The sequence below is a fragment of the Leopardus geoffroyi genome, chromosome E1 (genome assembly GCF_018350155.1).
Source record: "Leopardus geoffroyi isolate Oge1 chromosome E1, O.geoffroyi_Oge1_pat1.0, whole genome shotgun sequence".
NCBI classification, from domain to species: Eukaryota; Metazoa; Chordata; class Mammalia; order Carnivora; family Felidae; genus Leopardus; species Leopardus geoffroyi.
The window spans coordinates 41,826,856-41,836,244 of record NC_059330.1 but is presented as its reverse complement, the minus strand read 5'-3'; the positions used below and the strand labels follow the sequence as shown (position 1 = coordinate 41,836,244).

The 9,389-nt window shown below is 43.6% G+C and overlaps 1 protein-coding gene across 12 annotated transcripts in view; it reads right to left on the bottom strand.

Annotated features, from left to right (window-relative positions):
• Positions 1–2,312: 2,312 nt before the first annotated feature.
• LOC123603787 (RAD52 motif-containing protein 1-like) overlaps positions 2,313–9,389 on the bottom strand; it is a 62,502-nt gene continuing 55,425 nt past the window's right edge. For 6 of the 12 annotated variants that reach the window (XM_045489038.1, XM_045489039.1, XM_045489040.1 and 3 more), the window contains 5 exons: positions 9,252–9,356; positions 5,009–5,058; positions 3,408–3,462; positions 3,186–3,328; positions 2,313–3,084 (listed from right to left, as the gene is read on the bottom strand). In XM_045489038.1, the coding sequence (XP_045344994.1) occupies positions 2,982–3,084; positions 3,186–3,328; positions 3,408–3,462; positions 5,009–5,058; positions 9,252–9,356 (456 nt within the window). In that variant the 3' untranslated portion in view covers positions 2,313–2,981. Of the gene's footprint in view, positions 3,085–3,185; positions 3,329–3,407; positions 3,463–5,008; positions 5,059–9,251; positions 9,357–9,389 lie in introns of those variants that run through there. The other 6 variants (XR_006715031.1, XR_006715037.1, XR_006715039.1 and 3 more) reach the window with 4 other exon arrangements.

Sequence of the window (9,389 nt, the reverse complement as noted above, 5' to 3'; positions counted from 1 at the left end):
GCTGACAGCTCAGAGCCTGGAGCCTGCTTCAGATCCTATGTCTCCCTCTCTGCCCCTCCCCTGCTTGAACTCTCTCTCTTGTTCTCTCTTCAAAATAAACATTAAAAAAGATGTTTTTTGAGGAATAAATGCTTATTGTTGTTTTAAAAAAATTTTTTTAAATGTTTATTTTGGAGAGAGAAAGAGACAGAGACATAGAGTGCGAGTGGAGGAGTGGCGGAGAGGGTCATAATCTCGTGGTTCATGGGTTCGAGCCCCGCATCGGGCTCTGTGCTGACAGCTCAGAGCCTGGAGCCTGCTTCACATTCTGTGTCTCCCTCTCTCTCTGCCCACATGCTCTCTCTCTCTTTCTCTCAAAAATAAACATTAAAAAAATTAAAAGAAATATGGCAGGGTAGCATTTGAGACTAATAAGTATTGTGCAAATTTGAGGCAGTGTTATAGAAACAACATTTTCTAAGCTTCACTTTATGAACCACATTTGCGCTAATGGAAATATTCCAAAATAGGAGAATGGAGTTGCCTGGAATCCCGGCCCACGCTTCGGGAAGCCCCACCACGCACAGATGGGTCTTCTTGGTTTCTCGTCAGCTCTGTCTCTGTGTCCACCTCTCTTATTCAAAAAGTCACCACCAGCCCCCGCTCCACCCAGCTCATTAAGGCGTTTGAGCTGGCATGAGGAGTTTCTGCCCTTGTGACCTAAGAGTGACTAAAGGGCCTAGTACTGCGCCTGGCTCAAAGCAGGTGCTCAACAAACAGTAGCTGCCACCATCCTCATCGTTATAATTATTGATCCTTTGATGGTAACCATGGCTTAGATGTCTCTGTACCCCTGCACCCTGCAGCAGGGCAGTATAACCGTCAGCAGGCTTTGGAGTTAACAGGCCTGGATTAAACCCCTACCTGGCAGTTTTGGATTTGCGGCTTTGGGCACCTGAACAGGTTGCCTACATCCTTTAAGCCCTGTCCCCTTATCTGCCAGATGGGGATAATAAAGTATGTTTTCACGGACTGTCGGGCTAAATTAAGACTGCAAAACGCCCAACCCAGGCCTTGACACCAAGTAAGCAAATGGTAAACTAGCTGCTGCTGCTGCTTCCGATTACTGTTACTCTCTAGTCTTGTGCTTTCAACACAGTTATTTGTTGGCTCACTGAAGTCACCACACAGAGACAGACACTTGGTGGCCATTCTCACTAAAACGCTGGGGGAACGGGAGCAGGCACCAGGAGAACAGGTGTCCTTGCCCAGCAGCAGCAAACTAATAAAGCCGAAGAGGCACTGATGGGCCAATCACTCCGCTTGGAACCGTTCCTACCAACCCTGCCAAACCTGCTGGGCTGTGCCCCAGTCCTACTGTCCCCTCGGGGGACTCTGTTGGCGGCCAGCGGTTGGTGCCATATTCCATCACCTATCGCTAAGCCACCAGCATTTATTTGGGGGCATTTAAAGAGATTGTCAGGGGCGCCTGGGTGGCTCAGTCGGTTAAGCATCCGACTCTTGATTTCAGCTCAGGCTGTGATCTCACGGTCGTTAAGATCGAGTCCCTCGCATCGGGTTCCACACTGAGCACGGAGCCCGCTTGGGGCTCTTTCTCTCCCTCTCTCTCTGCCCCTCCCCCCTTGCTTTCAAAATAAACAGACATTCAGAAAAGAGATTATCAAACCTTGTTCATTCAGGATTTCTTTTATTCACTACTGTATTTTGACTCTGACGTCCTTTTTCTAAAATCTGTCATTCATTTACTCAGAAAGTATAGATGACTTCATTATTTTTAATGTTTATCTATTTTTGAGAGACAGTGTGTGAGCTGGGGGGAGGGACAGAGAGAAAGGGAGACAGAGGATCTGAAGTGGGCTCTGTGCTGACAGCAGAGAGCCCAATGCAGGGCTCAAACTCCCACACCATGAGGTCATGACCTGAGCCAAAGTCGGATGCTCAACGGACTGAGCCACCCAGGCACCCCGACTCCTCCCAACATCCTAAATGTGACTGGTGAACGCCCTCCTCTGCAGAAGTGGAGGGATGTTTGCGTCTTCTGCACGTTGTGCTGCATTATCTCTTGGAATCGTGCAGCCCTGATCTGAGCTGGGTAGGAAAGCAGTGGTAGGTGTGGTGCTGGGCTGAACTGGAGAGAGCCCAGCCGCACGCATCCGACCCTCAGTGGGGTCAGCAGAGGCTAGTGTGGTACAGGTGAACAGTAAGTGCCCCCACCAATAAGTTTTCTGAAATAAAGGCCTGAGCAGGGCAGTCCTGGGTAATTACTGCTCTCACACATTCTTTAACCCTCCAGCTTCTCCCTGCTAGCTCTCTGAGGGTGGGGACTTTTTTTTTTTTTTTTTTTAAAGAAAACAAACAAAAAAACCCAATGGGAATCATCTACTAGCTTGTAAGGTTGAGGAACACCCTACTTCCAACTACACATTTTGTGTCTGAGTTTGAGCTCTTGGGAAGAAAGACAGGCCTCAGCCCTACAGTGGAGGTAGGCTCAGCGATCCAAATATTCTGGCAACCCCAAGGACCTTACGGAGGGGCCAGAAAGAGATGATCCTCTACGGGCAGGGGGTCAAGCGCGTTGTGAATAACTGGTATTTGGTGAGCCAGGGGAGAGAGCACCAGAATAAGCTCTTAATTAACTTAATAGTCTAAGCCCCTTGAAGATATGTTTTCCAGTTTCCAGAGACTGACTGTATCAGGGAAATGAGGGAAAGACGCCCCATTCACCCTACTTTGCCCATACTGTGTCTTGTGGAAATACTGGCTACCACGAGGGACTCTGGCTTCAGTCCTGCTTCTCTCGCCTGTGGTCCCTGTTGTCTGTAGATAAATATTTAACTGTTTACGTTTTAGTTCCTTACCACGTGGCTAGAATTGGTTATGGATTTATACATTTTATTGAGAAAAACAAGTATTTTACGAGCAATGCTGAGAAGCCAGTATAGGAAAGTAAACTTTGTAGGTGGCCTGAGGCAGGACGGCGTTCACTCTGTGACAATCTCATATAGTGTCTCACTCTCGTCACCCAGCTCTTCAGTAGTGGAATCTGTGGCCTGAGCCTTCTCTGCTGTGGCTTTGCCAGTCTCCCTGGGAAAAGGAGAAGAATGCCAAGGCTTTGACTCTCGAAAGGAACAATTCAACTCTTCATAATTTCCTCATTTTAGAGAAAATCTTCCCCAATCACGTACCCTAGTTCCTTGTTGAAAATCTCATCTTCATCAGAAGAATCCTTGTCGTGTAGCTTCTGTGCCATGTTTTTCTTGCGTGTGGCATTGAGAGGTCTGTACATGTCCCTAAGCCAAAGTGGCCGCCTTCTCCAGAAAAAGCCCTCCTGGAAAACAGAAAGGACAATGTTAGGTCTGTTTCCCCTGCCTTCTCCAGCCACGGTACTTTATCCTCCTCAGATTTACCTGATTGTCACTTTCCTTTGAGCATCTCTTACGCAGCAGAGATCCAAAGAAGCCCCTTGAAGGAAACACACACACAGACAATTAGTGATTCGTACCATTTTCCTTGCCTCTCACAATGTATTTCTCCAGTCTTATTAGCAAGCAAAATCAACACAGACCTGGGATCTCAGAAATAATTCCATACATGCTGGGCTTTCAGAATTTTCCTGTGTCTGTCCATAATGGCCCCACAGTGTCCCTGGGAGACCTTTGTATGTAACTTGACATGAAGTATAGGCAGGATTTTCACCCTGCTCACCTTCTGGCCCTTGGCCAAGTGCCCTTGTGCAGTCAACAAACTGGGTGACCACACGGCAGAAGCACCTAACTCTCTCCAGAAGCATTTTACATCAGTTCCCGCCAGGCTTAGCCTCCCAGGCATCATTTGCTGGCGGGTGGGGAGGTGTTTCTACTTTCCTAGCTGCTTTACCTTACAAGATGAATCGCACCGAGTGAATGCCTGAGTCCAACCAGCAGTTATCTAGCTCACTGACTTTCACACTGCAGGCAGATGAGTGAGTGAGTCGTGAAATCACCTTAAAACACACGGCTAGCGCTAACACACAAAATACTCTTTTTGAATACAAACGGAATAGGGGGTACCTGGGTGGCTCAGTCAGGTGAGCAGCCCAAGTCTTGATTTTGCCTCAAGTGATGATCTCACAGATTGTGACATTGAGCCCTGTATCTGGCTCTGTGCTGATAGTGTAGAACCTGCTTGGGATTCTCTCTCTCTCTCTCTCTCTCTCTCTCTCTCTCTCTGCTCCACCCTCCCCCCCAAATAAATAATAAACTTAAAAAAAACAGAACAGAAAGAATCAGAGTGTATGGTAAGTTTGTTTTAGAAGGTACTTATGTCTGTACGGTATGTGTGCACTGAGTTGTGACATAAAATGCAGTTCACAGCCCAAGAACAGTGTAGTCAGAGACGTGCCCGACTGGAAAGGAACCATCTTCTTTCTGGTTCTAGTGGTACTAGTGATACAACCGTCTGGCAAGACATCTTCCTTTTCTCCTTCTCCATCTCATTATTATAAAAGGAAGAGATAAATGATTATCTAAGGTCTCTCCTAGTTCAAATTCTATTGGGTCTGGATAAAAGGAATGGAGAGCGGGGCCTCGAAAACCAGAAGGAGGAAGAAGGAAGTCTCCCCCCCACTTTATAGGAGGGACTCATGTATTCCACCTTCCATCATGCTTGAAGACTAGCCCCTTCACCCCACGACTTTTGGCCCTCCCTATCCCTTCTCCAGAGCCTCTGAGAAGGTCTGTGGCCAGGCCTGATGCCCACCGCCAGCAGGAACGGGTCTGAACATTTCCACCCCCGTCCCCCCACGATCTTTCTTTAAAGGTCTAGTGAGCACGTGCTCTGTGCCAGTCCCATTCTAACTCGGGTTTGGCTGGGCAGCTAACTTTGCTGGATCCAGGCAAAGCATTAGGCCAAATATGTATTCTTTCTGCCTTTGGTGATTTCCTGGCTGTAAAACAAGGGGATTGAAATAGATGAGTTTGAAAATCTAGTTCTACAATTCTACTTTAACGATTGCCAGACTAATATTTACCTTGAGCTTCCTTCTTTACCTTCCTTGGCTGCTGCTCTATGAGAATGAATCTGTTTTGGAAGAAAACATGATCACAGTTACCCATCACAATAACCACTCCCTCCAAATCTTTATTCATTCCTTTGCATTTTAGGTCTTATCTACCCAGTGAGATGATAACTTTTCCTAGGACAGGAATTTGTTTAATAGTCCTTTGACTCTTCAATAACACCTAACTTGTGTGCAGCTGGTAATACATTTTACTGACTGTCTCAGATAACATTCAACAGATAATTCCTAATAAAAATTCTTGGGAGGAGGAAAAGAAAAGTGTCTACCAGAAACCTAAACAGCAGCACTGTTTTAAAGTCAAGGACAAGAGTAGGATGTCTGTTATCACTGCTGCTATTTGTTGGTGTTGAGGAGGTCCTAACTGATGCACTGGGGAAAAATGGAGTCGTGGAAAGGAAGAACTAAGACGTATTTGCATACGAAATTACAGACAAACTAAAAGGCCCAAGAGAATCAACTAAAATTTTATTGGAAGAAATATGAGAATTCAGTAAGATGGCTAGATATAAAATCAAGAGATCAACATGTAAACCTCAGTGACTTTCCTATGTTCCATAAATAATTAATCAAAAAACGGAAGAATTATCCCATTTACAATTATCAATAAAAAGGCATAAAGTACCTAGGAATAAACTTAGCAAAGAATGGGTAAGACCTATGAGATGAAAACACTAAAGCTCTTCTGAAGGACATTAAGAAGAAACGAATACATGATGTGAGACACTATTTTCCTAGAATAGTGTAAAGATGTCAGTTCCCTTCAAATTAACCTACAAAGTCGAGGCAATCCCATTCAAATCCCAAGACAGTTTTCTAAACAAAAACTGGCCAGCTGACATTTGGTAGAGAAAATGTGCAAGCACAGCTACAAAATGTATGAAAAAGAAGATCACAGAGCAGACATTAAAATACGTTCTTACAGAGCAACTGCAGTTAAGTATGTAGCGTGATACGGATACAGGAAAAGAAAACCAGATTGATAGAGTAGAGTCTAGATAAAAATAGTATTTTAGATCCATGAAGAAAGAATGAACCATTCAATACAAGATTTTAAAGTAACTGGATCTTTATGTAAGGGAAAAAAGTTAGATCCCCTACTTCGACCGTACCAAAACACCAAACAGATTCCATACAGATTAAAAATAAATAAATCCCAACAAATATTATAAGAGTACAGAAGAAAATATCAGAGACCATTTTTATACCATGAGGCGAAAAGGCCTTGTTTAACAAGACCCATGTCCCATAAGCCATGAGGCAGATATGGTGACGGACTGTCCACACCCTCCTGTTCATCGTAGTCCTTGCCCCCTTGATCCCCTGGATTGTTTGTCCTCTTCCTGTTGATTTATAAAACTCTCTTCATATGAAATATATTAATCCTTTCAAGGGCTTTCACTGAATTTCAATGTTTCAAATATTTGTCAGTGTTTTTATCGTGAAGGAGACGGAACAGTGGGATAGGAGCACAGGCTGACTGCAGGCACAGCTGGGTTTTGCTTTGGGTTTTGCCACAGGGGCCTTAAGCTGATCCCCTTCTATGTATGAAAGAAGGATGGTGATATCATCCTCACAGGACTGTGGGGATTAAATCAGATGTCTGGTTTATTCCAAGCATAAATCAGACAAGACGATCAAATCTATCCAATGTTTCTGCATGTGGTATCAGGTCACAAAGCTTTTTCTCACCACAAGATTATAAAAGTATTGATTCTATTTTCTTCTAATACGTTGATGGCTTCTTGTTTCTCTTTTTTTACATTTACTGAAATATGTTTTTTTAAGGTGAGAAATAGGGATCTGTTGTTATTTTCCTCCCAAATAATTAAGCAGTTGTTCTATTACCATTTATTTATTTTCTTCCACTGATTTGAATACTAAAAGGCAACATTTCAATGTTTATTTATTTTTGAGAGTGACAGAGAGAGAGAGTAAGAGTGAGAGAGGGGCAAAGAGAGAGAGAGACACACACAGAATCCAGAGCAGGCTCCAGGTTCTGAGCTGTCAGCACAGAGCCCAACACAGGGCTCGAACTCCTGAACCATGAAATTATGACCTGAGCCAAAGTAGGACGCTTAACCAACTGAGCCACCCAGGCGCCTCTAAAAGGTAACATTTCAAAAGTCCTAGTCACCCAAGGATCTGTCTATTGCTGGACTCTGTAGGCTACTTAAACCTAAACATTAGGTTGCATTATTCCTCATTGTGAAATTGACACAATGCCTCATCTCTTCCTTTGAACATCATTATTGTCCACTACAGGAAAAAAACTGCATGGTCTCTGTCCTCAAAAAGTGTATCACCTAAGTAGGGAGAGGAAATAATGAAACCACATAAAAAAATATACACACAAGGTTAAACCACATAGGAATTTAAAACAGCAATAGGAGTTTATAGAACTTCCCCAAAAGCAAAAGGCTGCAGGCCACCTCAAGATGCAGAGTACTGACTGGACAATGGCCAATGATTTCTCTTCCCAGAGGTCATGGTAAGTTGACCCCACGCTAGTTCCTAGGCTCTTAGGCTGAGAAATCAGACTCTGATCTCATCAAGAGAGAACGCACTTCTTTCTACATGGAGGCAATATCACCTTACCAATGTCACAGGATTGATCAAAATCAGAATGTCAGGTCATGAGTTGACAATAAGGAAAACATCCGTTCCATAGATAGGGCATCTGTGTCTACATGATTGGGCATTACCTCCCGTGGAGACAGGCCTCTGTGGCACACTGAAGTATAATCAGAAGGCTATTTGGTGAGAAGAGAAGTGGAAGAAAAGGAATTAGCTGAATCCAGTGTTTAATGGAAAGGACTGAGGTAGCTAGATCCATCCATCTGCCCCGCGGGCACAGCCCGGCTGGTGGCCTGACTCTCATCTGCTGCCCGAGGTGCCATCTCTACTCTTAGGCAAGGCTAGGTGGGCACTGCCCATGTTGGTCTCTTCCTCACCATTTCTATGCTTTTACTACTGACCAACCCTCCAGAAGACAGACATGTTTCTCCTTAGCAGTTAATACATCCAGTCAGGTTTTACTCAAGTCTGAGAGACCAGGAAGCCTTACATATCTCTGCTCTGATCCATGACCTTGATATTTCTCTCTTGAGGAGCTGCCTTTTAACAAACTGTTTAGCATATTTTTGTTATCAGGGGAGGGGAATGCGTCACTGTAGACCCTAAGAAATGGTGACAATCTCACAGAAGGACTAGGTCCAGGAGTATTACAGTATTCGGGGAAGGCTTTGTGAAGAAAGATGAGCTCGAGTTGGCTTTTGAAGGCTCATGGGACTTCCACCAGCAGAGTGAAATAAAGGAATTTCAAGTGGGCAAAGTCACCAACAAAAGTAGGAATGGGCATGGTCTGACTAGGGGATGGTGAGGGGCTGCTTTGGCTGAAATGGAGGGTTGCCATGACAGATGGCAATATATATATCTATCTATCTATATCTATCTATCTATCTATCTATCTATCTATCTATCTATATAGATAGATATAGATATAGATAATAAGCATATGTATATTTGAATAAATATATTGAATATATATTCAATTCATACATAATTGAATAAAAGGTAAACAGGCAAGCTCCAGGAATAGGCAACTGTAATTATGACAAGCTTTGAGTAGCCTGATGCAGGATTTTAGCTGCAGGGTTTTAACTGAACCTGTTTACACAATGCCTTGCGAAGTGGAGGAGAGAGCTGTAGGTACATCTAATTAATCAACAAGATGACACTTTTATCTCTAAGCCATGCCCTTTCTTCCAAGATGACTGATAGCTCCATGGAGGTGAAGACTATTTCTCTCTCATCATTTTAGCCAACGAGGAAAGAAATCAGTGGTAGTAGGAGGATGACTGGTGAGTGCATCGACTCGACATAATTTTTTTGAGTTGAAGAAATTTTACTATCATGTCAACTGTGGCCTTCTTAGACCTAATGTCTCAGAACAAGCTAATGGCTTGTTATCTTGGTTACAATCCACAGATGTCTCCCGGCAGTGGGGTTCCTTTGAAAATCCCTGGAATATACTTTGCAATAAAAGGACAAAGCATATCTCAGTCCTCCAGACTGAAAAGGGATATCAAGTCGTGATAGGTGGGAAAGTGGCTTTGATTTTCAGTTTGTGGGTTCTGAATCTATTATAAAGAAGGAATATAGTCTGGGAATCTGAATTAATTGTTGTCCTTACCTCAATGAGACAGAAAACTATGATCAAAATCATCACTACTACAGTCACAGATATTGCCAAGATGAGTTTGTTGTTATAGCCATAGCCTGGAACTTCTTTTGTGAGCTAAAAAAAGGGAAAGAACAATTTTTTTAGAAA